This window comes from Sinocyclocheilus anshuiensis, unplaced genomic scaffold (assembly GCF_001515605.1).
Source record: "Sinocyclocheilus anshuiensis isolate Anshui unplaced genomic scaffold, SAMN03320099.WGS_v1.1 scaffold997, whole genome shotgun sequence".
Lineage (NCBI taxonomy): Eukaryota > Metazoa > Chordata > Actinopteri > Cypriniformes > Cyprinidae > Sinocyclocheilus > Sinocyclocheilus anshuiensis.
Window position 1 is genome coordinate 3,737,486 of NW_015555715.1, and position 12,276 is coordinate 3,749,761.

The 12,276-nt window shown below is 37.2% G+C and overlaps 2 protein-coding genes across 4 annotated transcripts in view; one reads left to right on the forward strand and one right to left on the reverse strand.

The window, feature by feature from the left end:
• The window catches only part of LOC107672281 (N-terminal EF-hand calcium-binding protein 2-like), a 104,042-nt gene extending 96,605 nt beyond the window's left edge, over positions 1 to 7,437 (forward strand). For both annotated transcript variants that reach the window (XM_016465413.1, XM_016465414.1), the window contains 4 exons: positions 2,705 to 2,817; positions 5,107 to 5,184; positions 6,095 to 6,186; positions 7,238 to 7,437. In XM_016465413.1, coding sequence (XP_016320899.1) covers positions 2,705 to 2,817; positions 5,107 to 5,184; positions 6,095 to 6,186; positions 7,238 to 7,266 — 312 coding nt within the window. In that variant the 3' untranslated portion in view covers positions 7,267 to 7,437. The remainder of the gene's footprint in view (positions 1 to 2,704; positions 2,818 to 5,106; positions 5,185 to 6,094; positions 6,187 to 7,237) is intronic.
• A 1,450-nt stretch (positions 7,438 to 8,887) lies between these two features.
• Positions 8,888 to 12,276, reverse strand: part of LOC107672198 (putative sodium-coupled neutral amino acid transporter 8) — a 7,346-nt gene continuing 3,957 nt past the window's right edge. For both annotated transcript variants that reach the window (XM_016465291.1, XM_016465290.1), the window contains 4 exons: positions 10,125 to 10,272; positions 9,844 to 10,043; positions 9,478 to 9,529; positions 8,888 to 9,382 (listed from right to left, as the gene is read on the reverse strand). In XM_016465291.1, coding sequence (XP_016320777.1) covers positions 9,280 to 9,382; positions 9,478 to 9,529; positions 9,844 to 10,043; positions 10,125 to 10,272 — 503 coding nt within the window. In that variant the 3' untranslated portion in view covers positions 8,888 to 9,279. The remainder of the gene's footprint in view (positions 9,383 to 9,477; positions 9,530 to 9,843; positions 10,044 to 10,124; positions 10,273 to 12,276) is intronic.

Here is a 12,276-nt window from a genome sequence, read left to right on the forward strand (position 1 = left end):
CTCTCACACACACACACACACACACACACACACACACACGTGCATTCACATCATACACATACACAAAGCACATTGACCACATCAGGGATTGCTAATTCCACATAAACCCAAATGAGAGACATTGCAATACACCCAAGAAATATTGCTTACGGAAATTTAAACTGGCTCCAATCATAGTGAGAGATTTAAGGATTCTAATAATACAATATCCTACTGATCCCAAAGCCTCTTAACAGTTAGACTATGGGTCACATTTGCTTCATCTACAGAGCTTTGTTTTATCAGTTTATTCCACAGCACTGAGTCTGAATGAAGCCCCCTCGCTGTTCAAACAAACATTGAAGACTAATGAAAGACATTAGTGCAATCGGTCGCAATGCAGCTCGTTTGGATCAGTCACATGTTGAAATGCAAAGAAAATTGGATTCCGAACCCTCTTGCATTTCTCTAATTATTCGTATGCGCCCATCAGATCAGGCCTCCAGTGGAGGAGAATGGGAAGGCAGAATGATACTTATTGAGTTTTGTGTAGGTTGGGTAATGTAGTGTTTCTGATTGCATTCTGGCTAGTGTTGGGTGGCATAGTGCTCTTGATTAAGTTCAGGGTTTATTACCACGCTTCTGCTCTTTTATTGCCCTCCCCTTCGGGGAACAGGACGGCTGTCAAATCAAAGGGCCTAATGGTTTTCGCTTGAGTTTTATCTTTCCCACCTGCCGGGGAACAGCACATGGTCTATTAAAGATGTGACACCTTAGTTATAGCATACACTACCCCTGCGTTCCATTCGGAAGGGCTCATCCCTATGCCCTTAATCCCTTCAAAGGGTTTACCCTCCAGAGTGAGAGCTTCGAAGTGTTGAAGGGTGTAGGGGACCAAACAACTGTTCCTTGAAGTGCCCTTCTGCGTCATCATCACGTGCCTACACAGAGGTGCCGTCATCATGCAAAGAATTGTAGAACCGAAGTGTCCATCAGTTGTACCCTTCGAAATCCTTCATTCCGAAGGGCCCTTTGAAGTGGCCAGTTTTGAGCACTTCGGTTTGGAACGACTCTTCAATATGGCGGCCATGTTTGTTTTCACTCTGAAGTGCCCTTCGGAGGGCGATATATCCCGTTTGGAACGCACCGTACATACAAAAAATACACTTTGGTTTCTCTAAAAACATACCCTTTCTTCACTATTTAATTCCTGTAAAGTTATGATTTTTGTTGCGGTGAGGTTATTTGGTTGTAATATGGCATACAAAAGTTATAGCCAAACCCAAACTCGGAAGACTTTTCTGTTAGGGAAAATAATTTAAGGCTAAATAATTCTGAAAAGTTTACCAGGTGCGGTGGGCCTGGTTATAGGATAATATACACAACTGTTCAAAAGTTTGGGGACACTCACCAAGGCTGCATTTATTTGATCAAAAATACTGTAAAAACAGTAATATTGTGAACTATTATTACAATTTAAAATTGCTGTTTTTTGTTTTACTATTTTAAAATATAATTAATTCCTGTGATTGCAAAGCTGTATTTTCAGCATCATTACTCCAGTCTTCAGTGTCACACGATCCTTCAGAAACCATGCTAATATGCTGATTTGGTGCTCAAGAAACATTTCTTCTTATTATTAATGTTTATATATCAATTATTCTGCTTATTTTTGTGCAAACCATAATACTTTTTCAGGATTCTTTGATGAATATAAAGTTTAAAAGAATAGTATTTATTTTAAATAGAAATCGATTGTAGCTTAATTTTTTTACAGACACTTTTGATTAATTTAATTTATACTTTTTTTTTTCAGTTAAAAAATCCTACTGACCCCAAACCTTTGAACTGTGGTGCATTATAAACATTTTAGAGAATATTGCTTCAGGTTGAAATGATGTGCATATAGGCATCTTAAACTTTTATGATTTTCAGCATATAAATGCAGATGTTAATCAACACGTTAGGCTCCTCAGGGTGCTCTGCAGTGTGGAAATAGTCTGCCAATCAAATATTACATTTAAACCTATAATTTCTTTATCTGTTGCAAGGTAATATCTCAGACTTAATAAAATTGGTTCAAGATGACGGCACCAATTTAGAAAGGAGTGGGAGGCTTGAGTGACGTGTTACACGAGAGGTGCAATCATGTGAAATAGACAAGTCAGAAGAGGTTCATTTTCATTAACGTTAAGTTCTAGATTGTTCCTTCTTGGAAATGTTATGAATTTTTTTTCGGTGCTTGTTGCAAAGGCCAGTTTTAAAGCCAGTACTGTACTTTATTTGGTAGCCAACCACACTCCCACAATTCTACATCATTTACTGATTACACTGGGAATTAATTAGTTACTTAGGCGACGATCCAAAAGAGTTGCTTGAAGTATTGATTTTACAGTCTGGTATGTATCATATTTATTTCTCCTTCTCCTAAAGGAGTAACCATATGCAGATCTTTCATAACCCTTCATCTGCAATATAGACCATGACTCTGAGTAAATGAGGGTCAAAGCCTTTAAGGCAGTTTGCTTTTCCTTAACGGGGTTAGAATTAAGTGTTTATAACTTATGATTTCTTGAACCCTTCTGCTGTGATTTGAGTCTCTAAATATGTCTGGTTTTATTTATTTATTTATTTTGCCTAAAGAGAATATTAAGTGAATATTAACATCAAGACAAATGTTAATAATATTCAAAGCGTTCCTGTTGCTCTCTTTCTCTTTCTTCAGTCTCTTTACCTGATCCGCCAGGAGATGAAAGTTTCCCAGAAGCAGCTGGGAGAGTTCTGCGAGGCCCTGAAACAATACCTGAAGAATGTGTCTGCTCAGAGAGACTGTTTCCAGTGAGTTAAGTTAATGTTTTTGTCTTAAACTTGACCTTCTAGTGAGTATTTTTCTCATTCCCTCCTCGTGTCTCAATGCATCATATTCAGTTCAACCAGATAAGTCGTTATGATAGTACAAACGTATTTTTTGCTTTTTTGTGATGTCAGACTTAACCGTTTTCAGTTACTTTTTATCTGCTGAGGGAATGGCGTATGTATGTTCTATCGAAGTTTCATATATTTCAAAATGTCTGTTGGAGGGTAGCAAAAACTATACTGCTATGCATTTCTTAGAGAATGAACCTGTGCATCTCTCATAAATGTATGTATCTCAACATTGTGTATTTATCCCAGATGTGTTGAAATACAACACTGTATCATTTTGCCTCCTGTGGATAAAGATGGCAGGCGAGCAGAGGGGAGTGTTGTTATTCTAGTTCATGATTTATTTATGAAACTGGCTAAACAATTGCTGCTTTTTCTGCAGTATACACATCATTTACAAAGCCCTAAAATATCAAAATTGTCCTGAAATGTTTTAAAATCAGTAAGTTTGTGTTCCCTGCCACCATTCAAAAGGGGTCAGCAAGTTTTTTTTTTTGTTTGTTTTTTAAGAAAGTAATACTTCAATTATTCAGCACGGATGCAATAAACTGATCAAAAGTGACAGTAAAGACATTGAATCCTGAGAATCCAGAGAAAATGTATCCTTTTCCACGAAAAAATCCTAAGCAGCACAAATGTTTTCAACAATGATTAATTGAGCACTAAATCAGCTTTGCCATCACAGGAATAATTTAAATGTTCAAATACATAAAAATTAAAACCAGTTATTTTAAATTATAATAATATTTAACAATATTGCTGTTATTACTGTATTTTTGATCAAATAAATGCATTCATAGTGAGTATGAGAGACCTTTTTCACAAACATTAAAACAAGTCTTACTGACCCCAAACTTTTGAACGGTAGTTGCTTCATTTTGAAATTTTTAGTCAGACCACAACTGAGAGTATTTTTTTGCAGCCCCACAGGATGAAATATTAATGTAAGAGCAGTGAGTAAAGTAGGTCCTTTGCAGTGTTTCTCAAGGAAACTCCCTGAGTCTGTTCTCTGAGAGAGGGCTTTGTGTGGCAGCATTTTGTACTGCCGTCAAGATTCACATCAGACTAGTGAATAATTGATCAGCGAGAACATCTGCAGGCTTCTGCAAATACCCCATTGCTGCTGAACTGTCATCTCTGTAGCCTCCCTTTTATCTGCCTTATTTCTTTCAACTTTCCTCCTCTCTACTACTCTATTATCATGTTCTGTTTGTGAAATATTCAGAGTGTCCTTTTTTGAGGATGCTGAAGTCAGTTTAACAGGGATTGAAATGCTGTTTCGTTTTTACAACCGCTCTTATAACTCAATAACACCAAGCCACTGACTGGCTTGCAATGCTGTTGTTCACAACAATAACACACCTGTACAGTTACTAAAGTCAAAATGAAACCAGAATTGAACCTATTCACTGTCTTAATGCACATTCTGTGAAGGATTCATTGGATTCATCTAACTTTCTTCTCAAACAACTTTTCCTTTCTACTGTTTTGCCATGCAGGCTATCGGGTAATGCTAATTAATAGTCTAATAGCTCACATTCAGTCTGCATTCTGGTATGTAATCCCCACTTTTCACCATCCAGATGATTCTTCTGTCTTATCTCTTCCTGTCTATCTATCTATCTTAAATGCATCAAATTACATATGTAAAATGGATAGCAGAAACCATTAACATTGACTTTAAACAGCTACAGCTGCTGGGGACATGGCATGGCATGTTCTGTTACATGTGGGCGACCCAAGATTGAGTAAAGCTTGAATCATTTCCCCATCCAGAAAGCAGTCCAGAAACTGCAGTACTTGCTGCAGTTTTGCAGCCTCTAATGAAAGTTTGAGGAGTGTGTGGTGATTGTCTGAACTGGCTGATGTTTAGACTTCTGTTGATTTATTGAGCTAATGCTAATCATTGCTACAGCTGCAGCCCTTTAGGCAATATAAAAGCAGAGCAGGAATTGTGAGGAGGTACTGCCATCAAGTGGAGGGTCATGCAGTACAGTGGATAATTATGGTTTTGTTTACGTTTTCTATAGAGTGGAAGTAACACATAACACATTATCCCTCTTTTCTTTATTCTGACTGTTTGTTTTTATAAAATTTCCAGGGTTTTCCATCAGGCTGCTGAATCATTGTTTTTGAAAAGTATGAGAATGAAAGAGTGTAGAGTGTTTTTTCACTTCTGTACTTCTGTTCATCTCTCTCCAGTGTGACGGCTGTGCGGCTGCCTGACGGCCTTTCCTTTGTGGTGTATGAGTTCTGGGATGGAGAGGAGGAATGGAAGAGGTACAGTGAAACACCTTTTCTCCTGTGTGTGATCTTCTCTAAACTCCTAAACCACCTGAATTATCTTGAGACGAGACATGAAAATAAAAAACTAACATATTGCCCTAGACATGAAAATAAAAAAATTAAGATATTGGCCTGTATTTTTTGTCTTTTAGTTGCGACTGAACTTTTTCTTTTTCTTGAGCTTGACTTGAGTTTTTTCATTGTATGGACAAGAGCAGCTTTGACATTTTGATGACTCCTTTTGTGTTTCATGGGGGTCACGAGTTGCAAGTGACATGAAGGTGGATAGACGATGACTATTTTCATTCAGCAAATGATGAACTCAAACTCACCAAATTTAAGGTGCAGTCACATTTACTGTTTCTCGGCAGAATTTCACAGTCATCAGTCATTTTGATAGGAATCTGTGTGAGTAGGAGTTTCACATGAGGGTGAAAAACTTATACTTGCACATTTTGCTCGAGTTCAACTTGGTTACGCAAATTTACGACACTGACCAACAGGAAGCTGCTTGGTTTGAAAGTGACTTATTTGTTCATACATCTCTACAGTGTTTACAATAGACCAATTTGGATTTTCTGTTCTAAAAATCTTTCCGAAATTTAATGTGACCACACCTATGGGTGTTTTGTGAAACAGAATTTTAAACAAACACTTTTAACAGTGTTTTTCATGCAATAAGTGAGCTTTATTATTTACTTACGAAACAAAATTATCAAATATACTCATTTTTTATTTATTTATTTTATGAAAGTTACATTCAAAATCCTCTTGGCTCAAAAATCTGAGGATCAAAAATCTGACACATTAACAATATATTATTGATGCTATTTTACATCTAAAGACATTACAGTGCTGGATTTTTTTTTTGCTCCTTTTCTAACCTTCTCTGCTTCTCTCTTAGGCACGTTCAGACTGCAGCTTGCAAGGCTTTCCAGCATGTGAAAGTGGATACTCTGTGCCAGCCCGAGGCTGTGTCCGCTGTCGCTGTGCCTGGTACGTTCCACTGCTGCCAGCCGTAGGGTCTGCTATGGGCATTGGTGCCAAGCCAGCCTTTGATGCTACTTTTTGTGTCTTGTGTCTCTGGGGTGATGTCTTTACATTTCACAGCCATTAAGTATTCCTACCTGCCCTACAGGATTACTCTCATTTTCAGCATGCCCGTCCTCTGACATTCTCTGCATTAATATCTTTTGAAGTTCGAAATCTCTCAATCTTATGTCAGCTGTATGTCAAGAGACAGGTTTTGCAAAATATACAAACAGTGTAATTATCCTACATAGTTGTAAATCTCTTTCTCTCGATAGATAGATGGATGGATGGATGGATGGATAGAAAACAAATTCATATATATATATATATATATATATATATATATACACACACACACACACACAGTGAGTGCATGTTACATATATACAGAGAGAGAGAGAGATAATCAATATTTTTGAATTTGTTTATATATATATATATACACAAATTAAAAAATATATATTTATTTGATTTAAAAAATAGGGATTAAAACACGGTGGCCTGTATAGCACCAAAAAAATGTAAGTGTGTGTGTATGTTAAATTATATATTTAATATATAACATTTTAAAGAAGTTATTTAAAACTATTGAAAAAAAAAACTGTTAAAAATATCACATATTGAAGATTTTTTTATTTAAAAAGTCATGAATATTGCAATAAATCTCAATAGCTCAATTGCAATAATCTGTATCAATAAATAACTAATTATAAATATTTTATATATTTCATCTGTTCAGGAATGACTAATACGACACAAGCAAACTGTTTGATTTTTTTTCTCTTTTTTAGTGAATGTCTGCTTTGATTCTCCATTACAATTTCCAGTACTCCTTCCATCGCATAATCGAAACACTTTATCTCATGTGGTGCCTTTTGCATAACTGCAACAGAAATTATTTGTCTAAAATGTCGGTTGACATATTTGTATAAACCTAAAGAAAGGAAGCTGGGGCATTAAACATTTACTGTTTATCTCTTTAATACTGACACTGACTCTGTGTCTCTCTTTCTAGCCGCCTGGTGCAGCTTGAACAGAGACTGAGAAGCCAGCCGGTCTGCAGGTGGAATGGTCCCGCCTTATGCCTGAAAACCTTCTCTTCTTCTCCTCTTCCTCCCTCTGTCACAGTCCCTGCTATCTTAACTACCCCCACCCCTTTCTCTCTGTGCTCTCCCCACTCTGTCTCCTTCTTTTTGTAGTTACTTGTTTACACAGTATCCATTTGATATTGAGCCAAAAGTAGTGTCGGCTGCAGAGAACACCAGACACAGTACCGATTCCCTCTTCACCCACCACTGCAACACACAGAAACGACATTAAAACTCCCCAGAGCTTTTGGGAACCTCACCTGGTTGATTCGCATTTGAAATATCAACTTGCATAAACAGTGTCTTCAAACGAAATGAGGCTGATTAATATTTCATCCCAATTCAAAGATGCATCCGCTGCTTTGCAAACAGTTCCCTATGGTACAACTTCTGAGAAGACAAAAACTGTGCAGCAAAGTATTTCTACAGCTGTCCATGGACAATAGTGTTTCTGTAAAGGTCATTTGATATTAGTTATAGTGTTATAAGTGCTTTGAACTGTATCTTCATGACACATTTGTGTAACGCACTGAGCCACGTAGAGAGACTGGTACTTTTTTCAAAACATGACCATGACGCATTCTGCCAGTCAAAGGGCCTACATTTACAACACACCAAATAAACATCTGGTCCAAAAGCACAATGTACCTGAAGTATAGATGAAATGCTTATGTAAATGAGATTTGCTGGTATAGAGTAGATAATATCCTGAGTAATAACAGAATTATATTGAATATTTTATGTTGATCATTTTTGAAAGATAATATTTGGATCTAGGAAGAGTGCACAGAGTTAGAGAGTGGCATTAAATTCTTATTCCATCAGTTTTATTGCTTCTCTACAACTGAACATTTGGCATCATGTCATTTCTCAGGATAAGCAAAAAATGTCCTCATAGAAGAGGATTTTTCAAAGTGGGTCAGACTTCCACATCTCTCATTTGTTGCTCAGTAACTCAAAGGCTGTTGTATTTGTGTGAATTTCTGGTGGGCTCAATGTGTAAACAACTCAAAACCAACACGGCCCAAACTGCATCGTTCCTTTCCGTTTGCTTTCCCACCACTCCTGCCTTCTGTTTGGTTTGTTTATCCCTCACAGTGAGTGCATGTAACAAATGAATGTCCAGTAAATTATTTGCCATAGAATTTAGCTATGCTACTTTAAATGGATTTTGTGCATTTCTTATTTTCTTTTATATTACTCCAGTAACGGAACAAAAAACCTCTCTCTCTCTCGCTATATATGAAATGAATAAAACTTACTATATGAGCAGTCACTTTTAATGGCATTGTTTGATGAAATACTACTACTTATATCCATGTATGTTTCCGTATACTGGCTTTCTCTCTTATAAGTGAGTAGAGATTTATTGCAGGGATGCAAAGTATTATATTCGTCTTCAATTTGTTAAAATTCTAGATTATGTAGAGTGCTGCTATTCAATAAAGTACTGAAAAAGGATCAGTCACTGCATTTTTCAGCTTTTTTTCAGTCACTGGGTGTTGGAATGAACTGATTTTGAATGAATTGAAAAATGAAATTTTTTTCACTGTCACATTCAGTTGTTCATAGACAAATTATATAAAAATGTGTTTATTAATTTACAAATTTGCTTATGTGTACAAAAGTGGTTCCGATGAGACCTAAAGAATAGTCCAAATATAAACACAACTTCAGCTCTTTTTCTAATTTCATATCCTATATTCTTTTATTATAACTAAGCTCACATCTGTCCCAATGTGACATTGGCCATTAAAATAGCAGAACATTAAAAAATGACAATATATAAATTGTTCAGATTTACATGACATGTTTGTCTGAGGTATTCCATACAAATTTAGTTGTACATTTGTACAACAATCTCCATTTTTACAGAATTATTCCATACATGAAGTATTGGAGCAATGTCTAAAATTATGCCAACCCATACAATTAAAAGTCCTTGTGTTGAACAGTAACAGACAGAAATTTAAGTATCACTTAGGAGTTGCATGATCGCAATAGAAGTGCTCTGGCCAAATATATAGGTACCACAGAAAAGCGTGATCATTCCCCATGTGATCAGAAGATATCTGGGACAAAACAAAGCATAAAAACAAAAGGTTATTGTGAAAGTAAAAGAATAAGTATGAATTTTATTAAACATCAAAAACTTCACTTCACTCACCTCATTGCAAGAGAAATTGACTCTGACTGCACCACAAATACTAGGCAAAGCCCTTTAATAAAAATGAATGCAAATTAACACAAAATTATATTAATATACACATCATGCTACCAAGATTCGCATTATACCAAAACGTACAGACACTGTTGTGAGAATCAAGCTAAAACCATTATTCTTATTTAAACTGGTCATATCATGAGGAATATTTTTATAATCAGAATATAATAATAATAATATAAAACACATGAAAAAAAATGTGAATGTGAATATTCATTTTTAATTTGATAAATTATGGCATACAGAAACAATTTTTTTTTTCAACACACATCATGTGGCATTGTAAAAGAAATTAAAAGACACAATTACCTGGAAATATAAAGATGAAGAAAGCACCGACTCCTCCGACAACACTGATCACTTTGCTAATGTCTGGAACAACCACTGCGATGAGAAGAGTGATTGTGACCCAGACTGTGGTCAATGCAACACGGGTCCGGCTCTCGTAAGACTCTGTCACCGCTGTGTGTTTGTGTCGTCGCCGCAGCAGTGGATCCTGAATCACAGATCTACACACACAGACATGTCAATTAATCTATAGATGTACAGTAACGCTTCTCCTAATAGCCATAAGACAGTTTGCTGTATACCTTCCAAGCAAGATAATGATGGGGTAGATGGTGATGATTGAGATTCCAAACAGCAGCCTGGCAACGATCATGGTCACATCACTCCCACTGTACGACATCAAAATATCAGGAGCAACGTTCTTCCCAAATGTCAGATACCCAGAGACTCCTACAAAATAGTCCTTGTTAACAGTTCATCTGTTAAACAATATGCTCATTAGTAAATGCATGTATGCCAGTCAACCATTACACTCTCCTTGATTAAACAAAAAAAAAAGTATGAGCCAAGAGGACTGTGGTCAGAAATATATAAAACCTTTAACCTCAGATCTGGCACAGCAACCAGTTCAGTAAATCATCAGAAATTAGAAATATTGTGTGAAATATAACTAGAAGAAGCTTTTAACATTAAGACATTCAAGTCCACTTACAGGGCCAGGGACAACGTGAATGCAAAGAGAACTTCTTTTTTCATTAAATTCACTTGAGTGCTCTTGAATTTAGTTACTTTAAAGAGGATTCAAATATGTGTACACACACTATTGTTCAAAATGTAATAAAATAATTTAAAATCTTTCCTTTTTTTACTTCATTTTAAAATGTAATTTATTCCTGTGATGCAAAGCTGAATTTTCAGCAGCCATTACTCCAGTCTTCAGTGTCACATGATCAGAAATCGTTCTAATATGCTGCTTTGTTGCTCAAGAAAAAAAATCTTATTATTATCAGTGTTGAAAACAGTTGTGCTGCTTAATATTTTTGTGTAAACGTGCTGTTTTTTTCAGGATGCTTTGAATAGTAAGTTCCAGGGGTGTGGACTGAAGTCACATGACTCGAGACTTGACTCGGACTCGGGTCCCAAATTTGATGACTTGCGACTCGACTCGACATAATTAAAGAAGACTTGAGACTCGACTTAGACTTTGACAGCAATGACTCGAGACTTGACTTGGTGGTTGTGTTTGCGGAACGATGTATGTTAAAAGCACACGTCCAGTTTTGTGAGTGAAGGAAATCCGCTTGGGAGTGGAAAGATTCGTCCTCAAGCACATGGATCGCGTAACATATGCGCTCTCGACATTCTCATTAAGATCACACTATAGAAACCGCCTAAAATTAGAAATGTACTAAAAACGATCCTATGGCAAGACATATGGTGGGGGGGCACTGGGTGGCCAGCCAATTTTCAGGGGGGGGCCGGTGCCCCCCCTAGCCACCACGTAGACACGCCCCTGGTTTAGGGAGCGCTGGATTTATAGGCTAGTATACATTAATGGAGTAATAACATAACTTACGACAAAAGACCAAAAAAAAAAATTACATGATTCGTCTAGCGATCTCCGCTCGTGAAAAGCGCTGCCCTGTCCGTTTGATCGCCGCCCAACAGACACACGGAGCGGGCATGAGAAACGAGATGCGCGGCCGCGATCACTTCACTGGTGCTCGCCTCATCATCACTGTGACCAGATCACACTATAGAAACCGCCTAAAATTAGAAATGTACTAAAAACGATCCTATGGCAAGACATCTGGTGGGGGGGCACTGGGTGGCCAGCCAAATTTCAGGGGGGGGCCGGTGCCACCCCTAGCCACCACGTAGACACGCCCCTGGTTTAGGGAGCGCTGGATTTATAGTCTAGTATACATTAATGGAGTAATAACATAATTTACGACAAAAGACACCAAAAAAAAATTACATGATTCGTCTAGCGATCTCCGCTCGTGAAAAGCGCTGTCTGTCCGTTTGATCGCCGCCCAGCAGACACACGGAGCGGGCATGAGAATGAGAGGCACTGCCGCGATCACTGGTGCTCGCCTCATCATCACCGTGACCGCTGCTGTTAAATATTCCTCACTTCTTTTGTTTGTCCGACACCGAGGTGCACCAAGAGTGACGGATACGCATTCCGGGCATCCCGCTCGATGTGCTTTAATTTACATTTTTTTATTTGTAATAAACACCTCTCTGAGACCTGTTTTTGTTCGATCAGTTACATATTTTATTTGCATGGGCATTTTATTGTATTTAAACCTCCCTTAAATTTAAAGTTAATCCATAATCGAGATTTAAATCGGAGTTTAAAGTTATGGTGCAACAGGATTAAAGTTAATCTTAAATATAACTTAAATCCAGGATCAAAATGATGGGTTAAAATGTAAACCTGCTTATTTT